Source organism: Urocitellus parryii, chromosome 1 (genome assembly GCF_045843805.1).
Source record: "Urocitellus parryii isolate mUroPar1 chromosome 1, mUroPar1.hap1, whole genome shotgun sequence".
Lineage (NCBI taxonomy): Eukaryota > Metazoa > Chordata > Mammalia > Rodentia > Sciuridae > Urocitellus > Urocitellus parryii.
The window spans coordinates 83084140-83107928 of record NC_135531.1 but is presented as its reverse complement, the minus strand read 5'-3'; the positions used below and the strand labels follow the sequence as shown (position 1 = coordinate 83107928).

Below are 23789 nucleotides of genomic sequence, written 5' to 3'. Positions count from 1 at the left end.
TGACAAATTTAATATAAAGATCACTAAAGAAATGAATATAGAACTGAACTCAGAAAGTAAGCTTTAATGATTCAGAAAATTAGAAGTTTGCATCTTGTGGAACAGGATGCAAAATTAATAGGAAATGACTGTAATATTTGTTACATTGTGTATAAATATATATGTATAAAAATGCTTAGGCACATATAATTGTGTGAATACAATCATGCGTGAACATTTAAATTTTGGTTTACAATATGTGCATCTCTTCTGGCATTCCCACAAATTTTTTTTATTAAAGCGTTTTTTCTGAGAATATGATTAATCATAGGACTACATTCAATACAAATAAAGTATATCTAAAAGATAAAAGCATAATGGTGGCAACAGATTGTAGAAGAAAAATGTTTGATAAAGAATATTTCATATTTCTTGTATATTTAACTTTTGAATTCATTTAACAAAATACAATTATCTTTTTCAAAAGATATTTGCAATCCAATGAAGATTCTGGATGCTTGCACCAGATCCGAATCATTCCAATCAAAATATGTATATTTCTCCACCTTCGGGCAGATTGTGCTGGGAATAGCAGGAATGCCTCTTTATATCCTTGGAATTACCTTCGTTGACGACAGTGTTCCTTTGCACTCCTCTGGCTTCTATTTAGGCAAGTTCCCCTGATTCTAATATTATTGGCCCATTTACTTTCTGCATTTTAAAATATATATTTTAACTGATATAAAAATACTCTCTATTGGCCCTGTTATAACATTATATATGTTAAGTGTTAACTTGTATGCTTATTTTCAAAATTACACTGAAAGCTGGGAATGTACTTTAGTGGGTACTTGCCTACCATGCATGAGGCCCTGGGTTTGATTCCCAGCACTACAAAAACCAAACCAAAACAAAAAATTCCACACTGAAACACTTAATTCTGAAGAGTGACTTGAGATTTGAAATTCTAGACAAGTCATCTGAATGTCACTGAAAATATGTAGAAAAATGGAAAACTGCGTACTTTTAAAATAATAAAAACTGTTATTCATCCATCTATTGTCTTTCTTTTCAGTTCAGTCTATACAGGCTGATGTTCATTTCTCCAAGGAAAAAAATCTAAAAAACATTGGATTAAATTGCCTGATTAGTTGTTACTTTTAAACTCTGGGGATACAGATGGGAAGCTGTTGCCTTATGTTCATAATGAGAATAGGACATTATTAGATGCCTCTTTAGCACCAGATTTATTGTGGTGCTGAAAATAATCATTGTATTAAGTTCTTTTAACAAAAATCACTTTTAGGTCTTTTGACATTTTTAAGATAATTTAAAAACATAATCATGTTCATCATAGGAGACAAATGATATGCCATTTAATAGAATATCATATAGTCAACCCTATTTATAGCATTCTATGCTTCTATGTCCTATGATAAGTAACCCTAGATATTTCACAGGAAAATTTATCCATTTTTATATTGAAATAGATTCTGATCCTGCTTAGATCATCTACTTGTACAGAGTTATCTAAATATCATTTTTAAGGAAAAATACAAAATTATTTTTATATACTTTATATGAAGGTGACTAAGTAGTATTTTGCACTGGAATAATGATTTTCCATGAGAGACAAAAAAGTGTATAAATTACTAAAATATGTTAATAAACTAAAGTAGAAGATATTCATATTTATATCTACTTTCACCAAAAATATTTGCAATCATTTACTAATGTTAAGAGTGGCAGCAAATATTTTTGTTTTATTTTTAATTATATTGAATAGCAACTAAAAATACATTCCTTTGTAATGTAGCAGCAAGCCTACTATATTTCTACTTCCTTCCACCCTGGCAGCTAAGGTGAAGTATACAAAGGTGATGGTGTAACGTATTGTCATCCTATAGAACTTTATTAAGGGAAATATACTAAATTTATGTTTATATTTAATATAAATACGTTTGTGTTATATTAAATATATTATGTTAGATATAATGAATTACATAATTAAGTTACCTGAGTGTCTCTAATACTTGATTGGATGATAGGTGTAATGGTCACTTTTTTGTGCCAACTTATCTAGGTTATGACACCTTGTTGTTTGCTCAAACATTAGTTTAAATGTTTCTATGATAATATTGGTTTAGATGATTGATATTATAATCTGTAGACTTTGAATGAAACAGATAAGCTCCATGATGTGGAGAGGACTGACCCAATTAATTTAATTCTGTAACAGTAAATACTGAAGTTTCCTGAGGAAGAAGATATTCTACCTCAAGACTGCCATGTCAACTCTCACTTGAATTTGCAGCATGTTGGCCTACTCTACAAATTTGTCACTTGCTCAGTCCTATAATTATATAAGCCAATTCTTTAAAATCTCTTTCTTTTTTCTCTCTTTTATTTTTCTCTCTTCTACCCTCCTATATATAAAAACATCTTTTATTAGTCTGTTTCTCTGGACTAACACAGAATGTTATTTAAAAAAAAAAACTACAGAAGTAATCCATTTAGGTCATTCTTATTATCTCATGACAAAGCTGGTTTGTAAAGCTGCTTCATATTCAGTATTCATTTTCTAGGTTTTGGGGATGCTTCATCAACACTGGGATATGGTGTGGGTCATGTAATGGGAGCACCACTACTTAGGGCCCCTAAGAATCACAGCTTGCACGAAAGGTAAGCCATTTTTTTCCTTTTCCTTTCAGATTATGTTACATAAAATGTTTGTTGAGTAGATACCATAGCTTATAACAAAACATATATATTTAATTTGTAATAAACATTTTAGAAATGTAAGCAAAAGTGACTGATATGCACATGTATCTAAAATTAAGTACATTTAAAATATACATTTATATATTTTACTGCTTGAGATATAATTAAAACTATTACTTATTATGAAAACCTTACAAATAATTTTTCATGTGCTTTTTTTATGACAAAAAACCCCACAACATCTTAACCACTTTTAAGTGTACAGTACAGTAGTGTTAAAAATATGCACACTGTTCACAACAGTATCTAGAACTTTTTGTCTTGCAAAATTAAATCTATATCCATTTAACAACTCCCTTTTCCCCTACTCTAGTCCCTGGCAACCATTGTTCTACTCCTCTTTCTAAAAGTTTGGCTGCATTAAATACTTCATATAAATGGAATCACATAGGATTTATTTTGTGACTGGCTTGTTTTACTTAAAAAAAATAGGCTCAATTTTTGAGCATGTTATAGCATGTGACAGTATTTCCTTCTTTTTAGAGGATTAAGAAAATTCTATGGCATATCATTAGTAGATCATTTGGTAATTTTCTTTTAATTTTTTGAAGATGTTTCACATTGCTTTTGTGTAGTGATTGGGCCATTTTACAATTGCACCAACTATAACATTGACCTCACCAAGAGGGCTCCAGTTTCCCATATTGTTTCTAATACTTACTATCTTCATGTTATCATTTTGTTGTTTTGATAGCTTCCATCCTATTGGGTGTGAGGTAATATCTCATTATGGTTTTGGTTTGCATTTCCCTGATGAGTAATCATGTTGACCACCTTTTCATATGCTTTTTGACCATTTATATATCTTCTTTTTTTGCCATTGGTATATAAACTATTTATTAACAGAAAAGGCCTAAAGACTCATTTCTTCTTAGATACACCCATAGTGCGGCCGCTGGGCCCAGTGGTCTTAGTGTGCTGGCCTGAACACGAAGTCCCCAGAAGTAGCGCAGTCCCCTGTGGGCCCTAATCTTCTTCAGTTGCTCCAGGTCCTCCTGGAGTTTATTGTCTAGACCATTGGCCAGAACCTGGCTGTATTTTCCATCCTTTCTATCCTTCTGTCTGTTCAAGAACCAGTCTGGGATCTTGTACTGTGGTGGATTCTGCATAATGGTGGTCACATGTTCAACCTCATCTTCAGTGATTTTTCCTGCCCTCTTGGTGAGGTCAATGTCTGCATTCCTCAACACCACATGAGCATACCTTTGCCCCACACCCTTAATTGCAGTGATGGCAAAGGCTATTTTCCACTGCCCATCGATGTTTGTGTTGAGTACTTGCAAAATGTGCTGGAACTTTTCAGTAATCACTAGAGACATGGAGGCAGCAGAGCAGCAGCGTGTAGGCCTCCTGTGGAAGAGCTATATATCCTCTTTTGAGATGTATCTATTCAAGTCCTTTGCCCAAGGAGTTCTTTATGTATTTTGGATATTATTGTTTTCAAGATATGGTTTGCAAATATTTTCTCCCATTTTTAGATTATTTTTCTACTCTGATTAATGTTTCCTTTACTACATGGAAGTTTTTAATTTGGATTTATTGCACTATTTTTACTTTGTTGCCTGTGGAAGAAATAATGCCCTAAGATATTTGCCCTATGCTTTGTTAGAGGATTTCTATAATGTTGTTTCATTCCATAAATATAGACATCTTTTCAGTATATGGAACTTCTTCAATTTCTCATGTCAGTGTTTTGTGATTTTTTCACAAATAAAATTACAAGATGTTTTGTGTCATTCACCTTTTGCAACATTACTAAGTTTGTTTACTGAACAGTTTGTATGTGTATGTGTGTAATCCTTAGATTTTTCTACATAGAAGATCATGTCATCTATGAATGAAGATAATTTTGCTTCTTCCTTTCCAGCTCATATGCCTTTTATTTCTTTTTTTGCTTGATATCTTTGGCTCAAACTTTCAGAGGAAATGATTTCTGTTTTTCACACTGAGTATGTTAGCTGTGGGCTTTTCTTTCATGGTTATTATTCTGTTGAAGTAATTACCTTCTATTCTTCATTTAATATTTTCAAAATTTTTCCTTAACCAATGGACATGATCTTTGGCTTTTTCTCCCTTTATATTGTTAATGTGATTATTACACTGATTTATTTTTATATGTTGAACCATTTTTGCATTACAGTAATCAATCTGAAATGTTTATAATGTATAATCTTTTTAATATGTTATTGAATTTGGTTTACTAGCATATTGTGGATAGTCTTTCCACCAATATTCATCAGGAATATTATTCTAGTTTTCTTGTAGTATGGTCATATGATTTTTTGTAAGGGTAATAAAATATTATGAATTTAAGTGTTCCCCCTTAAATTTTTTGAAATGTTATAGACGGATTATTGTTAATTCATAATTAAATATTTGATAGAATTATCCAACAAAGTTATCTTGTCCTGGGATTTTCTTTGGAAGGTTTTTTGATTACCAACTCTTCTTTTTAATAGTTACAGGTATTTCCAAATGTTTTCTTTTTCTTCATGATCCAGATTGGTAGATTTTATGTTTCTAGAAATTTATCTAATTCTTTTTGTAAGATAATTATTCACAAGCCTTTTATATCTGTGGAATCCATTGTAGCATCTCTATTTCACTTCAAATTTTTATTATTTGAGTCATCTTTTTTAAAATTTATCTATCTAAAGTCTTACTAATTTTGTTGTTTTTCAAAAAATCAATTCTTCATTTTGTTGACTTTCTCTTTTTTTAAATTCTTTGTTGCATTCATTTGTGCTCTAATTTTTATTCTGCTACATAAAATATATATATTAAGATTTTGTTTAATTATTTATTGGAGATGTATTAATAGTGACTTCAGTGAAAGCTATACTGAAAGAAAACCAAAGGTCCCTATGTTCAACCCAGAGCTAACAAATAAAAACCCTAGAACTACCCCAACATCAGGCAGAAACCTATGAAACTTGTGCCCTGGTAGAATAGTGTCGTGTTTCAACCTACATCAGGTTATTATCCTTGGAATAGGCCTGAGTCATGCCCCTCTACAAGACAGGGTAGATCCCTCAGTGAGATTTATGTATGATCCAGCTTAGCATCAACCTTGATGGCATAGAAACTGCCTTCCCCAGCACCCCTTCAACCTTAGGCAGCATATAGTGCCCAAGATTATGTCAAATGAGATCCATTTTGGAAAATTAGACAGGACTTTGACTTGGAATTCAGTGTCAGAATAATAAAATCAAACACTATCAAGATCCTAATAGCTATATGCCCAAGTCAGTGCCTATGGACAGAGCCTATAACAGCTCTATGCCAGCTATATGAATATTTTAGTTTATCGGAGTTTTATTACAGCCAGAATTTACCTGTGACTGGTTGCAACAGTCTTGGGGCCATGAGTCCTCCACAGAAGTTGGCATTCATATTTGTATGGTCCTTGGTCCTTTCTGCCCTATTGACGTGGGGGTATTGGCAGGCTATTGACTAAAGGTGGAATCAAGTTTTGAGGTATGGAGGGCCACTGGACTGACCACCACATTCCTACCTAAACCCAGGCAGCACAATACAGAGAGAATAATTGAGAGAAGAAAAGGGAAATGGGTGCACACTCATGAAATAGGAGCCCAGAGCTATCAGAACTTTATAGTGCCTGACCACAGGCTAGTGACTATGGACAATGCATTTGGGCCTACCTTGACTCCAGGGAAAGGGTTGTAGTGATGGATTATCATTTTGAGATATTCCCCAAATTTATGCTAAACAACACATCAACTGAAATTTTAGGACAATACCAGGTTGGATTGCCCTAAAACAGCTACATCACAATAACAATGGACTCTTGGCAAACTTGGACTTCGGTTGCCATCTAGTGTTCAAACAGGAGAAGTGACTGTTGACTCAAACATAAACACTGGTTAGAAACTTTGGAAAGATAGACACAAACACAGCCATATTAATAAAGTTGGAATAAATATCTAATCCTTCAATGCATAGATCATGTCACACACAAAGAAGCATCAAAAAGTTCCAGGGAAATATGGCCTAACGTACAGGTCAAAATAAAGTACAGAATCTGGCCATATATAGCTCCCAATATGGATGAATGCTCAGGTGAAGATTTTTTTTTTTTTTTTTTTTTTTTGTGGTGCTGGGGATTGAATCCAGGACCTTGTGCATGCAAGGCAAGCACTCTACCAACTGAGCTATGTCCCCAGCCCTCAGGTGGAGAATTTAAAACACCTGTTTTAAGGAAACTTAATGAACCTCAAGAAAACACAAATGCATGATCCAGTACGCTGACAGAAACTTAAGGAGAGATTGGAACAAACAAAATAAATTCTTGAGCTGAAAGCTAAATTAAGTGAAATTAAAAACATAGAAGACATCAAGAGCAGTATAGGTCAAGCAGAAGAGTTAGTGAGCTTGAACAAAGGCTATTTGAATAGACAGTAGGAATAGAAGAAAAAGAACTATGAGAAAATGAAGCTTCTGAAAAGTTTGGGACATGATTAAAGAGAAAATATTAGGTTTATTGGAATTCAAGCAAGACTTGAGAATGTCAAAAGTGAAGAAAACTTACTTAAAGATATAATAAATACTACTCAAACCTAGAGAAAGATACAATTATTCAGGTATGGAATGGTCAAAAACCATACATCAGATTTAATTCAACCAGGTATACACAAGATATATTATAATCAAGCTCTCAAAGATTTGTAGTTAAAGAGAGTATTCTCAAATCAGCAAAAGAAAATAAATAACAGACAAGTGTGTCCCAATTTATCTGATAGTATAATTCTCAGCAGAAACCTTGTAGGACAGGAGAAAGTGGAATGAAATTTTTACAGTACTAAAAGGAAAAAACCCCCACTTTTCAGATACTTTAAGAAACTATCCTCTTGATACCTAGCAAAGCTATCCTTTAGAAATGAAAGAGAGGGCCGGGGATGTGGCTCAAGCGGCATGCGTGTGGCCCGGGTTGGATCCTCAGCACCACATACAAACAAAGATGTTGTGTCCGCCGAAAAAACTAAAAAATAAATATTAAAATTCTCTCTCTCTCTCTCTCTTTAAAAAGAAAGAGAGAGGAAAAAAATTTCCAAAAATCTGAGACAATGTATGACCATCAGATATATCCTTCAAGAAATGCCAAAAAATGTTTCTCGAACTAAAAGAGATATTAATGAGTAAGAAAAAAATAGGAAGATATAGAACTCATGTGTAAAAATAATTATATGGACAAGTTCATAATGTTATATTACTTTAAACATGGCATACAAAATATTTATACCCTTAGTACTAAGACTAAAATACAAAACATTTAACAATAATAACTACATTAATACATTAAGTATTAAGCAACATAGAAAGATGTAAAATGGGACATCAAAAGTTCAGACAGTAGAAGGAATGGAGCAAAAATGTGGAGATTTTTATTTGTACAATTTTTCTTTTGTTTCCTTTCTTAACTTTACAATCATGGTAAGTTGCTCTCATTTCAAAATAGCTTGCTGTAATCAAAATATATTTAGTATAAACTTCATGGTTAAAAGCAAGGCAAAAATCTGTATTAGACAAATAAAAAATTATAAACAAGCAAACTAAACACCTGACTAGAGTAATTCATTTAAATGAGAAGGAAGACTAAAAAGGGGAGAAGGAAAGGAAGTGTAATAAAATTAGAAATCAAGTTGTAGAATCATTTTAGTAAGACTTTATCTAACCAATTGTTATCCTAAATGTAAATGGACTCGATTGGACAATTGAAAGACAGCAAATGACAGATAAGATAAAACAAAGTCAAGAAGAAGGAGGAGAAGAAGTAGAAGGAGAAAAGACTCAAGTATGTATTGTTTACAAGAAATTATCTCTGAGAACACACATATAGACTGAAGATAAAGACACAGAACAAAATATTACATGCCAAATGGGAAATGAAAGCAGGAGTAGCTGTACTTACATCAGATAAAATAGGTTTTACATAAAAAGAATAAAAAGAGAAAATCATTTTACAATGATAGAGGAATCAATTCAATAAAGGAAATAACAACTCTAAATTCATTTGCCTCCAATATGAGTGAATCCAGATATATAAGGCAAATATCAATAGATGTAGAGGGAGAGACCCAAATAGAATAATAGTAGTATATGCTTAACGTCTCACTCTCAACAATAGACAGTTCATCCAGACAGATAATCAGTGAAGAAAAAAATGAGTTAAATTGCACCCAAGACCAAATGGACCCAACAGACATCTATGGAACATTTCATCCAACAACTTCAAATTCAGACTCTTTGCAAGTGCATATAGACCATTCTCCACTATAAATCATATGGTATATCATAAAACAAGTCTCAAAAAATTTTAAAAATTGAAATCATACCAAGTATCTTTTCCAATTACCAGGCAATAAAACTAGAAACAAATAACAAGAAAAAAAATGGTAAACTACAAAAATAAATGGAAATACTTCATTCTAGAACAACCAATGGGTCAAGGAGAATCAAGAAGAAAATTTTTTAAAAATTGTTGAAACAAATTTAAATAGTAATCCAACATACCAAAACCAATATACTCAAATCAATATGCACAGTTCAATATAGCCAAATCAATAAATATACATCAATAAAATAAAGGAAAAAGACATATGATCATCTCTCAGGTGCAGAAAAAGCATTTGATAAAATCCAACGTTTCTTTATATAATAAAAATTCTGAACAAATTAGCTATAGAAAAATGTACTTAAAGATAATAAAGGCTGTATATATAACAGACTAACAACTAACATCGTACCATATAAGGAAAAAATGAAATATTTCTAAGATATAGACCAAGGCAAGGATGCCATTTTACCAGTTTTATTTCATGTTATACTGCAAGTTCTAGTCAGAATAATCATGTAAGAGAATAAATAAAGGGTGTACAAAGTGAAGAAATCAAATCATTATTGTCTACAAATAACATGATCTGACAGAACTGTCCCAAAGATTCCATGAAAAAACAATTATAACTAATGATCTAATTCAGTGAAGTTGCAGAGTACACAATCAGAACACAAAATTTAGCAATATTGCAATATGCCAATAGCAAATTATCTGAATTAGAAATCAAGAAAGCAATGCCAAGACAATAGTTACAGAAATACCTAGGAATCAAGTTAACCAAAGAAGTGATAGATCTCTATAATTAAAATGATGAAACATAATATTAATTATTCAATAGAAATTGCAGAGGTTCAGAAAAATAAGTGAGAATACATTGTAAGTTCATGAATTAGAAAAATCAATGTTGTTAAAATGTACATACTACCCAAAGCAATCTATGGATTTAATGCAAAACATATCCAAATACCAATGGCATTATTCATAGAACTAAAAAGGCAATCCTAAGTTTATATGGAAGCACAGCATATTTCCAAATGTCCCAATGTTGAGCAAAAAGAACAAAGCATTAAACTACTTTCACTTCTAAGTACACTACAAATCTATAGTAATTAAAGCTATAGTATTGATTGAAAAACAAACAAATTGAAAAGAATAAAAAGCCTAGAATACACTTACATGTTTACAGCCAACTTTTGACAAAGGTATGAAAAACATGCATTAGAGAAAGGACTGTGTTTTCAGAAAAGGTGGTGAGAAAATTGGATATCCATATGCAGAAGAATGAACCTAGACTCTTACCTCTTATCAGCTACAAAAATCAACTCAAAGTGTATAAATGATTTTAATTAAAGACCTATGCATGAAACTACTAGAAAAAAAGGGAAAGTCTTCAGTATATTAGAGTGGGCAAGGATTTTTAGGAAAAGACCCCAAAAGCACAGGAAATAAAAGCAAAAATTGACAAATGGGTTTACATAAAATGAAGAAGCTTTTACACAGCAAAGACAATAATCAATAGGGTAAATAGACAACCTATGTAATAAGAAAAATATGTACAAGATAAATATTTGGCAAGTGGTTAATATTTAGAATGTGGAATTAACTCAATAGCAAAAAGCAAAACTAAAGACCAAATATGTCTAAATAGACTATTTTTAAAAGCAGACCTACAAATAGCCAATAGATATATGAAAAACTGCTCAGCTTTTCTAACCATCAGGGAAATGCCAATCAAAACCACAATGAGAAAACATCTCGTCCAAGTTAGATAGTTATTACCAAAAAGACTAAAGATAACAACTGCTAAAGATGTGGAGTAGAGTGAACCTTTATGTTATGGTTGGATGTGAGGTGTCCCCTAAAAGCTCATGTGTGGGACAATGCAAGAAGATTTAGAGGAGAAATGACTGGTTAACTCTGATGGGATTAATTGAGTGGAAACTGAAGGCAGGTAGCATATGGCTGGAGGAGGTGGGTCATTGGGGACATGCCTTTGGGGTATATATTTTGTATCTGGTGAGTAGGGTCTCTCTCTCTCTCTCTCTCTCTCTCTCTCTCTCTCTCTCTCTCTCTCTCTCTCTCTCCTTTCTGATCATCATGTGAGCTGCCTTCCTTTGTACTCTTCCATAACCATGTTCCACCTCACCTCAATTCCCAAGGAATGCAGTAGCGCAAGCTGGGAATGTTTGGATTATTGTAAGCAGAGTTTAATGGCTGATTATGGTGGGAGCTCAGAAGACCAGAATGCCAATAGGACTGACTGTGAACAGTGAAAACAGAGCTCAAGAGGATTTAGAGGAAAGGGAGAATACTATCAGTAATTGAACTAGAGGCCTTTTGTGTTATATTCTGGCTGAGAAGTTGTCTGCGTTTTTCCTGTGTGCTGAGACCTTTTGTGAGGCTGATTTTATTTTTTAATATTTTTTTTTAAAGAGAGAGAAGAGAGAAATCGAAAGAGCGAGAAAGAGAGAGAATAGAGAATTTTTAAAAATATCTATTTTTCAGTTTTCGGTGGACACAACATCTTTATTTTATTTTATATGGTACTGAGGATTGAACCCAGCGCCCCACGCATGCCAGGTGAGCTCATTATCGCTTGAGCCACATCCCCAGCCCTAGGCTGATTTTAAAAGTGATGGACTTCTTAATCTAGCAGAAGAAATTTCTAGACAGCATAGCATTCAGGTGGTAGTATAGCTATTGCTGGCAGCTTTTAGCCAAATTTGTTATTATATTCAGAAGCAGAAAGCTCAGTAAAACTGGGGCTAAGGAATTTGCAGTCACTGAATACATTACTGACGCTAAAGAAATGCAAAAGACTTTGCTCAGAGATATTAAGAAAGATGGCTTGAGGGCATCTCAGGAATTGGCAAGATCATATCCATCTCAGACTCAAGAAAATAAAAGTAAAAATTCTTTTGAGGAAATACCCTTCTTTGCACAAGGTGGCCTAGGAAGTTTTACAATGTGTTTAGCCACCCAGACATTCAGAGGCTGCTGCAACCAGGGTCCCTGAAGGCTTGAGATGACAGCAGACCTTGGCATCAACCATGTGGTGCTAGTTCTGCAGCAATGTAGGATGCTGGAGTTAGAGGGTCCTGGAGGCTTCTACCCAGATTTCAATGGAAGGCTTAGGAGGCTAGAAAAAGTGCCCCAGGATTGAAGTCCTTGTGGAATAGCCCCTGAGAGAGCAAAGTATGGAAATGTGAGGAGAAGCTGAAAGCTGCAATAGAGACACCCCCCTAGATTAAGAAGTGTCAGTAATGTGGAACATTGTCCTAGGAAAGCTGCAGGAATTGGAGACAACCCAACAGAAAGGGTATAACCAACAAGGCCAGAGGGGTGGAGTGGAGTACACAAGCTCTTCTCTAGATGCTGGACACATAACTACAGGACTTGTTTGCCCAAGGGTTTTTCAGCCTTGCTTTGGTCCCATCCCTTCTTTCTATGCTCCTATTTTTTTTTCTAAAAATTTTTTTGTAGTTGTAGATGGAAAGAATGCCTTTTTAAAATTTATTTATTTTTAAGGGGTGCTAAGGATCAAACCCAGTGCCTCATACACTGGAGGCAAGTGCTCTGCCACTGAGCTATAGCGACAGCCCTCTATGCCCCTATTTTTGTGAATGGAAATATCTACTCTGATGGTTTATGAGAGCCTTAACCAATCAGTGAATTAATCCCTTAATGGGATTAATTGAGTGGAAACTGAAGGCAGGTAGGGTGTGCTTAGAAGAGGTGGATCATTGGGGTCATGCCTTTGGGGTATATATTTTGTATCTGGTGAATGGAGTCTCTCTTTGCTTCCTGATCATCATGTGAGCTGCTTTTCTCTGCTACACTCTTTTACTATAATGTCCCGTCTCACCTCCATCTCTGAGGAATGGAGCGTCTTCTATGGACTGAGATCTTTGAAACCATGAGCCCCCCAAAACTTCCTCCACCAAAATTGTTCTAGTTGGGTCTTTTATTCACAGCAATGAAAAAGCTGACTAAAACAGAATATAAATCAATGTAGTTATTATGGAAAACTACTTGGAGTTTTTCTCAAAAAAAAAAAATTACCATGTGATTTTGCAATCCCATAACTGGGTATATGTCTGAAAGAAATTAAATTGGCATGTCAAAGGAACATTTGCACTCACGTGATTATGGCAGTGCCAATTTGCAATATGCAAAAAATGGAAACAACGCAAATGCCCATCACTTATTGAATGAATAAATAAAATGTGGACCATATAGAATGCAATACTATTTAGCCTTCACAGGGGATGAAATTCTGGCATTTTCAATTACATGAATAGAACTAGAAATAATGTTATTGAAATAAAACAGACCCAGAAAGACATGTACCATATGATTGCACTTATGTGGAATATAAAAACTTGACCTCGTAGAAATTAAGTGTATCATATTGGTTACCAGAAGTTGGGAAACATAGCAGAGAGGAAGTGATGGCAAAAGTTTGAACAATAGATACTAAGTCCTAGGACTTAGATATTCTGGTGACTGCAGATAATGAAAATGGACTGGATATATCAAAAAACTAGAAGAAATGATTTTGAATGTATTCACCTTAAAGAAATGATAAACATTTGAGATGATAAATATTTTTACCCTGATTTAAACATTACACAAGGTATATATGTGATATCAAAATATCACTTGTGATGCCATAAATATGTTATTTTTACATTTTTGTATGTCAGTAAACACAAATTTTTAATTTTATACTTTTTATAATTTTTAATTTAGTTTTAATTTAATACTTATTTCCTTTCTTGGCTTTATATTTGCTCATTGTTTATATAGATTTATAAAAGTTCTTTATAGCCAGACATGATGACGGACACCTATAATCTCAGCAACTCAGCAGGCTAAAACAGAAGGATCTCAAATTTGAGGTCAGCCTGGACAACTTACTAAGAACCTGTCTCAAAATAAAAAATAAAAAGGACTGGCGATGTAGCTTAATGATAAAGTGACCCTGGGTTCAATGCCCAGGTCCAATTAATTCGTTAATTTATAAAAAAGTTCTTCAAGAGTCATAGATATGACAAAAGACAGAACTTTTTCCCCCTCAATCTGTCTTTATGCTTGTTGTATAGAGTCTTTTATTATGTAAACATTAAAAGCTCTTACATAGTCAAATTCATCTATTTATTTGTTTTTTTAATAAAGTTTTAGTATTTTCATCTTGCTTAAAAAGTTCTTCCTTTACAGAATCATTAAATAATTGATTATATTTTCTTCAGTACTTTTGTAATTATGCTTAAATTCCATATTCAGTTGCAACTTATTTATATATTTATGTGTATGAAATGATACATAGTCCAGGCTTCTATTTTTCTGACAAAGGGCAAATTGTACTGATATTCATAAACCATTCTGTTTCTTAACTGATACTAGAAATCACCTTTATCAGAAATTAAACCTCATTGTATATGTGGGTTTCCGTCCTATCTCTCCAGTCTGTAAGCCCAATATAGTTTTCAATTTTTCATGTCAAACTACAGGTTTTTGTAACTTCTAAAGTTTTATTTTTAATTTAGTATTTGAATATACTCCCAATTATTGTTTTTAATCAAATATCAGGGACTTTTTTCTTTCAAAATTATCTTCTAGGTAAAGACGATAACCTCAGACTACAACTAAAACACTTTTATTTGAATTGAATTAATGTATCAAGTTGGGAATATTTATCTTTTCCATGCAATAAAATGACATGTTATGCTATTATCTCTGCTCTTGTTTTATGCCATTCAGTAAAGTTTTATTATATTTTTACTGAACTTATCCTATTAACCTTATTTCTAAGCATTTTGTATGTTTTGTCAGTTTTATGTATGGAGTCATTATATTATTTCATTTTCCAATCAATTAGTTCTGGCAGAAGAAAAATCTCTTGATTTCTAAATTTATCTGATAGACACAGTCATCCTATCATGTTTTGCTTATACGTTGTATTTTTTTTAAGTTATGGCCCAGATTCTTTTAGGTATACTAATCAAACACAAAAGTAATAATCATATTACATATAATATACTATATACAGTTGGAGTACATAGCTGGGTTCAAAAGTGGAAAAAAAAAGATTATGAATATTATAAACAACAAGGGAACATACAACTCCAATGGTGATCTGGAGTTAAAATTCCCTGTGTGTAGCATATTCAAATAGAGATGAAAAGAGGATAATGGAAGTAAGGATTGAATAATCCCATGTTATTTCTTGCTGGAATTTGTATTCAGGAATATTGTTAGCATTGGACAAGAGAGTCAGCATTTTCCATATTTAATGGAAAGCAAGTTTCTATGAACTAGGACTGACCAGGTTTTGGTCGGCAGTAGAGTAACCTGTGAGACACCAGCTCCTCCCAAACTGGGGTTCCTGAAGACATGAGCATTTTCCAACAATGATTGGTTGAAGAAGGTCTTGAATGTATGAGGAGTTGAAAACATTGGTGGTTGTATAATCAATCAACTTTCTCTAATCTCCCTAAGTGATACAAAAAAAAAAATCACAACTATGAAAATTCTTGTTAAAATCATGGCTTTAGCAATAATTGAAGACAATAAATGTTCAAACCTCAAAATCACTGTGGGAAAGAAGAGAAAGCCAACAAATCCCACGCAGGATCTTTCTCATTCCATTCCCACCCTGTCCGCTGCAAGATCTGTGAGAAGCAAAGAGAGAGTAAGAAAAACCACAGGGAAAGCAAGAGACAGATTGACTAACAGGTGGTCCAAAGAGGATTTGTTCAAACCACTGGAAAGATAAAATCATACCAAATATGAAAGTTCAGAGAAGAGACTGCAGAAGTAAGTGATTTTAAAGTACATGGGATTTAAAGGGACAAATGCTACATAAAAAATCAATTGGGCAACTTAAAAGGGAGGCTTATCATAAAGGTCTAAGTGCAAAATTGAAAGGGGTAGGAATGAGTTTTAAGGATAGATGAGAATTAAAGGGATTCTCTTCTAAATGCATAGTTTCTGATGGAGAAAACAATTAAATAGGGACAAACAAGAACCTTTCCCTTCCTAATTGCTGTAGGACAATGAAAAAAATTAGGATCCTGGAAATCAAAAAAGAATCATTTAATTGGGAGACTACCAACTACTCCCTGCTAACAAAAATTAACAAACAATAGTGACAGATTACAAATTAATTAATTACAAATTAATAGAAATTTTTCTCTGTGTGTTTGTGCATGGTTTTATTTTTAATAAAATGCCCAAAGCTGAAAATGAAAGCATTTTAATTTTTTTATTAAATTTTCTTTATTAAAGCATTGTGGAAGATGACAGTGATAGAAAATGGCAGTTTATTTGGTGGATTGATTTTTTTGCTGCCGGTCTTCTTGCATGGTCTGCTGTAATACCATTGTTATGCTTTCCACATGACATACCAGGTGAATGTAAAAATATAATTCATTAATTAAAGTTTAGTACTTCCCACCCCTTAGCTCCCAAGAGTTCGGAGCATGGCTGAGCTACATCTCCTACTGGTAGTGGTCTCTCCATTGAGACATAGCTTCTTGTGATAGTATTTTTTGAACAAATGAAACAACCCTACAGCCAAATATTTTATTTGTCTACCACAATTTGAGTAATAAATATTTTTGCTTCTCATTATTTCCTTTTACAAATGCTTTATGTCTAGAGTTCATAATTTTAAACATGAAGTATATATAGATCTGTTTACCTAGCATGATTCAATATATGCACTATGTCATAAAATGTTTTTAAGATTAAATTACTAGTAAAGTGATGTGGAAGCACTAAAAAAACCTGTAACATCAGAGAAATCTGGTTCTTGATTGTGCATTTCATGGGCACAGCATGTTTTTAGAAACAACAAATATTATTTTTTTCATGTTTTATGACTGTGCTTTCAAACATTTAGCCATTTGTTAAATGTGCCCATTTAAATTTTAAAACAAATTAAATTAAAAATTAAGTTACTTGATAATAGGAACTATATTTCAAGTATTTATTAGGCATTTATATAACTAGTAGTTATAGTATTGGACAGTGTTAATATGAAAAATTTTCATTATCACAAAATGGTCTTTAGGACAGCACTGTTTTAGAAGATGTGTCTTTTACTTAATAGGATTAACTTTAGATTGTTTAAAAATAATTCATGTCCCTTTTCATTACAAACTGGATTTATCTGTGTGTGTATGTATGTATTATATATGTATTTAACTTATTTGAACATGTCATAAAATTCTGTTGCTTGTTAACATATAGGTACAGCAAAAATAAAAGCTATAAAACGTAAACAACAGACTCATTTGTTTGGTGACAAGCTTAAAAATAAGAAATTTGGACCTGGTATTAAGGACTTGTTTGCTGCTATTGGGGTAAAGTAAATTACTTTATATGAAAAATGAATTAAGTTGATCTTTACAATTTTCTAATAGTGGACTTAAGAAAGTAGCCATAAAGTGTTCAACTTAAGTCTGGATGAAACTTTTGGAGTCTTTTTATTAAAATATTCCATTTTCATATAATGGGAACCAGGACCCATCGCACTCAACTGTCATTACCAAGAGTATGTTGGTGTGAGAAACTGATATCAGGTATATTCTATTTCTTTTAATTTTCTTTTTATATGATTTTGTGTTTATTTTTCCCTGAAGAAATAAATATGGCATTTAATGAGATGACAAGTAGTCATCAACATTATATTTTATTATGTTTAATTCAGTGAGAACGAATCTGGAAGTTAACACATAATACCACAAGTACCATATTCCATGGAAAATGTCTCATCATGATGTGAAATGGAGCACTCACACCTATCATACAGTCATCATGATGGCATAAAACATGCCAACTTTCAAATAGTGAGATTCTACTTTTCTATTCTTATAATTTTATATTTTATGGCACTTGCATAATTTTATTATACATTTATATTATATCAAGTCCTATCTCAGATTATTCTGTAGATAAAATTCATTCTCTGTCTCTCTCTCTCTCTCTCTCTCTCTCTCTCTCTCTCTCTAAATTAGAGCACTACATTTATACATTGTAGTTGGGTTCATTTTAACAGAATCATACATTCAAGGAATTTGGCTTCAGTTCCCCACTGCCTTGCTTTCACTCCCCTTATTTTAATTCCTCTACTATACTGTTCTTCTTTGTGTTCACTTATCTATTGATTTATTTAACTATTTTTAATAAATTTTATTTGTTCTAGTTATTTATACATGACATAATACATTTATGCACTTTGATATATTATACATAAATGGGGTATGATTTCTCATTTTTCTGATTGTACGTGTTGTAGAATCACAGTGTTCCTGAGTCATATATGTACATAAGGTAATGATGTCTGTTTCATTCTGCTAACCTTTCTATCCTCATACCCCTCCCCTTCTGTCACTCTCTTCTGCCTAATCTAAAGTAACTCTATTCTTCCATAGTGACCTCCCCTATTGTGAATTAGCATCTTAATATAAAAAAAATTGGCTTTTGTTTTGGGGGGATTGGCTTATTTTACTTAGCATGATATTCTTCAACTCAATTCATTTACCAGCAAATGCCATAGTTTCATTTTCTATAGCTTAGTAACATTCCATTGTATGTATGTGTGTGTGTGTATATATATATATATATATATATATCACATTTTCTTTATCCATTCATCTATTGAAAGGCATCTAGGTTGGTTCCTAGTTCAGCTGATGTGAATTGAGCTGCTATAAACATTGATGTGGCTGCATCACTTATAGCATGCTGATATTAAGTCCTTTCATTATAGACTGAGGAGTTGGATAACTGGGTCAAATGGTGGTTCCATTCCCAGTTTTCAGAGGAATCTCCATCCTGCTCTCCAGAATGGTTGCACCAATTTACAGTACCACCAGTAATGTATGAGTGTACCTTTCCCCCCACATCCTCAGCAACAGTTATTGTTGACTATATTCTTGACGATTGCCATTCTGACTGGAGTGAGAAGAAGTCTTAGTTTTGATTTGTATTTCTCAAATTGCTAGAAGGCTAAACCCAAGGCCAATATAGTTCTAAATGTAAAAAATTGAAAGTATTTTCTCTAAAAGCTGGAACAAGACAAGGATGCCCTCTTTCACCACTTTTATTCAACATTGTCCTTGAAACTATAGCCAGAACAATTAGAAGAAAGAAACTAAAGGGATACAAATAGGTAAAGAAGAACCTAGATTATCACTATTTGCTGATGTTGTGATTCTATATTTAGAAGATCCAAAAAATTCCACTGGAAAACTTCTAGAACTAATAAATGAGTTCAGCAAAGTAGCAGGATATAAAATCAAAACCCATAAATCAAATATGTTCTTATACATCTGTGGTGAATCCACTGAAAGAGTAATTTGGAAAGCTACCCCATTAAAGTAATAAAATAATTGGAAATCAATCTCACAAAAGTGGTGAAAGAACTGTACAATGAAAACTACAGAACCAGGGGCTGGGGATGTGGCTTAAGCAGTAGCGTGCTCGCCTGGCATGTGCAGGGTGCTGGGTTCGATCCTCAGCACCATATAAAAATAAAATAAAAATGTTGTGTCCACTGAAAACTAAAAAAATACATATTAAAAAATCTCTCTCTCTCTCTCAAAAAACAAACAAACAATAACAACAACAACAACAACAAAAAAAAAAACCACTACAGAACACTAAAGAAAGAAATTGAAGAAGACCTTAAGATGGAAACATCTCTATGCTCTTGGATAGGCAGAATTAATATTGTCAAAATGCCCATACACCAAAAGCATTATACAGATTTAATGCAATTTCTATTAAAATCCCAATGTCACTCTTCATAGAACTAGAAAAAAAAATCATGAAATTCATTTGGCAAAATAGGAGACCCAGAAGAGCCAAAGCAATCCTGCAAGAAAAGTGAAGCAGGAAGCATCACAATATCAGACCATAAATTATACTGCAGAGCTATAGTAACAAAAATGGCATGGTATTTGTACCAAAACAGACACATAGACCAATGGTACAGAATAGAAGACACAGAGACAAACCCACATAAATACAGTTATCTCTTACTTTACAAAGGCATCAAAAACATTCACTGGAGAAAAGATAGTCTATTCAATAAATTATGCTGGGAAAAATGGAAGGCCATATAAGAAATTGAAATTAAACCTCTGCATTAAACTCAACTCAAAGTGGATTTAGGCCCTAGAATAGAGACCCTAATAGAAGAAAATATAGCACCTAATAGAAGAAAAAGTAGTCCCAGATCTTTACCATGTCAGCCTAGGTTCTGACTTCCTTAACAAGACTGTAAAGTGCAAGAAGTAAAATCAGGAATCAATAATTGGGACAGATTCAAACTAAAAAGCTTCTTTTCAGTGAAAGAATCAATATTGTGAAGAGAGAGCCTACAGATTGAGAGAAAATCTTCCCACATGCACCTCAGATAAGCATTACTCTCTAGGATATATAAAGAACTCAAAAAACTTAACACCACCCCCCCCCCAAAAAAAAGTAACCCAGTCAATAATTGGGCTAAGAAACTGAACAGACTCTTCATAGAAGAGGAAGTACAATCAATTAACAAATATGTAAAAAGATGTTCAGCTTCTCTAGCAATTATCTACTAATTTTCTAGTGGTACTTTCTTTCTACTTAAAGGTGAAATTCCCTTTGGCATATTTATATATGCAGATAAAATTATTTGGTTAAATTTGTTCCATATTTCTTTCCCTTTTAAGTCCTCCCCACTCCTCCTTGTTTTCCTTTACTACTTCACTGATCTTCTCTATGTATTTATGACATCCAATCTCCCTACCCTACTTTCTTTCCCTTATTTTGCTCTACTTTCCACATATGAGAGAACACATTCAATCCTTGACTTTCTGACTCTGGCTTATTTCATGTAGCATGATGCTGTACATTTTCACCCATTTACCAGCAAATGCCATAATTTTATTTTTCTTTATAGCTGAGTAAAACTTTGTTGTGTATATATACCACATTTTCTTGATCCATTCATCTATTGATGGGCATTTTGACTGGTTTTATACTTTGGCTATTGTTAATTGGGCTTCTATAAATATTGAAGTGGCTGTATCACAATAGTATACTGATTTTAGTTCTTTTAGATAAATCCTGAGGAGTAGGGTAGCTGGGCCACATGCTTGTTCCTTTCTTACTTTTTTGAGGAATCTCCATACTGCTTTCCAACCAAATGAAATTAAACCTCTGCATTAAACTCAACTCAAAGTGGATCAATATAAAGCAATATATAGATTCAGTGTAATACCCATGAAATATATCAGTGTCACACCAACAATATATCAGTGTAACTTTTTGCCCTAATGCTTTCCAGCATTTATTTGTTTGCATTCTTGGTAATTGCCATTTTGACTAGAGTGATATGAAATCTTAGTGTAGTTTTGATTTGCATTTCTCTGATTGCTGGAGATGTTGAAATTTTTTTTCGTATATGTCTTGGCTATTTGTTTTCCTCTTTTGAGAAATCTCTAATTAGTTATTTTGCTTTTTTATTGATTTTTTTTGGCATTGAGTTTTTTGAGTTCTCTATGTATTCTGGATATTAATCCCCTATCAGAGGAGCAACTAGCAAATATTTTCTCCCATTCTATAGGCTCTCTTTTCCCACTTTTAATCAATTTTCTTTGCTGCACAAACTTTTAAATTTGATAACATTCCACTTATTGATTCTTTGTTTTATTTCTGTAGTTTTCATTGTAGAAGTTTTTCACCTCATTGGTTAGATTAATTCCAAGGTATTTTATTTTATTTTACCTTATTTTTTTGAGATTATTGTGAAAATGATGGTTTTCCTGATTTATTTCTCAGATGAGTCACTTTTGGAGTATAAAAAAGCTATTGATTTATGAGTGGTGATCTTCTATACCTTTATGAATTCATTTGTTAGCTCTAGAAATCTTCTGGTGGAACTTTTTTGGGTCTTCTGGATATAGGATCATGTCATCAAAAAATAAAAGTAATTTGATGTTTTCTTTTCCTATTTGTATCAGTTTAATTTTCTTCTCTTGCTTTATTCCTCTGGCTAGAGTTTCAAGGGCCTATATTAAATAGAAGTGATGAGAGTGAATATCCTTGTCTTGTTTCTGATTTTAAAGAAAATGCTTTCAGTTTTTCTCTGTTTAGTATGATATTAGTTTTGGGTTTGTCACATATAGTATTTAAAATAGAGGTAATTTCTTCTATCACCAGTTCCTCTAGAATTCTTAACATGAATGGATGCCAGATTTTGTCAAAGGACTTTTCTTTATTGGGATGATCAACTAATTCTTATTCTTAATTACATTTAATTGGTGAATTCCATTTATTGATTTTTGTATGTTAAACCAACCTTGTATCCCAGGGATGAAGCCCAATTGCTTATGGTGTTTTATCTCCTTGATGTGTTTTTTACTATGGTTTGTAGTATTTCATTAAGGATTTTTGCATTGATATTGGTCTGTAGTTTTGTTTCTTTGATGTGTCTTTGTATGGTTTTGGAATCAGGGTTATACTGACTTTATAGAATTCACTTGGGAGTGTTCTTTCCTTTTCAGTTTCATAGAATAATTTGAGAAAGACTGGTGTTAGTTCTTTAAATGTCTGTTAGAACTCAGATAAGAATCCATCTGGTCCTGGACTTTTATTTGTTGAAAGGCTTTTAATTGTTGCTTCAAATTTGTTATTTTGATATTGGTCTGTTTATATTTTCTCTATCTTTCTGATTCAATTTAAGCAGATTATATGTGTCTAGAAATTTGTCAGTGTATTTTAGATTTCCAGTTTATTGGAGTATAAATTTTCAAAATAGTTTCTAATGATTCTCTGATTTCAGTAGTGTCTGTAGTGATATTTTTCTTCCCATCTCTAATTTTGTTTATTTGGGTCCTCTCTATTAATTTTTGTTAGTTGGGCTAAGAGTCTATTAATCTTGTTTATCTTCCAAAGAGCCAAGTCTTTGTTGTATTGATCCTGTGTGTTGTTATTTTATTCTCGATTTTATTAATTTTGGCTATGATCTTTATTATTTTATGTATTTTACTTATTTTATAGTTAGTTCTTTTTAAGGTCTGGAGATGGAACATAAAGTTACTTATTTGGAATCTTTTTATTTTTTTTTTAAATGATGACACTCAATGTTATCAATTTTCCTCTTAAAACTGTGTTCATACTGTCCCAGAGATTTTGATATGTTGTATCTCCATTCTCACTTGTTTCTAAGAATTTGATTTCTTCTCTCATTTCTTCTTCGATCCATTCTTCATTTAAAAGAGTGTTTTTCAATCTCTGTGTACTTATGTGGTTTCCATTCTTTTTCTTGTTGATTTCTAGTTTCATTCAATTATCATCTGATAGAATGCATGGGCATTAAATCTCTCTCTCTCTCTCTCTCTCTCTCTCTCTCTCTCTCTCTCTCATTTTTTGTATTTTCTAAGATTTATATTGTGACCTAGAATATTATCCATTGTGGAAAATGTTTCATAAGCTGCTAAGAAGGTAAATTCAGCTGTTTGGGGTGACATATTCTCAAGTTTTATTAGGACTATTTGATTTATAGTATTATTTAGGTTAGAAATATCTATATTGCTTTTATGTTTTGATGACCTATTGGTGATAAAGGTACATTTAAATCAGTTAGTATTATTGTAGTAAGATATCTCTGAGATGTAGT

At 32.7% G+C, this 23789-nt stretch overlaps 1 protein-coding gene and 1 pseudogene across 1 annotated transcript in view; one reads left to right on the top strand and one right to left on the bottom strand.

Annotated features, from left to right (window-relative positions):
* Nucleotides 1-23789, top strand: part of Slco6a1 (solute carrier organic anion transporter family member 6A1) — a 118530-nt gene that overhangs the window by 39770 nt on the left and 54971 nt on the right. The window contains exons 3-6 of the mRNA XM_026395028.2: nt 467-649; nt 2565-2661; nt 16406-16527; nt 17372-17484. Of these exons, the coding sequence (XP_026250813.1) occupies nt 467-649; nt 2565-2661; nt 16406-16527; nt 17372-17484 (515 nt within the window). The remainder of the gene's footprint in view (nt 1-466; nt 650-2564; nt 2662-16405; nt 16528-17371; nt 17485-23789) is intronic.
* Nucleotides 3622-4079, bottom strand: LOC113187298 (small ribosomal subunit protein uS13 pseudogene; annotated as a pseudogene).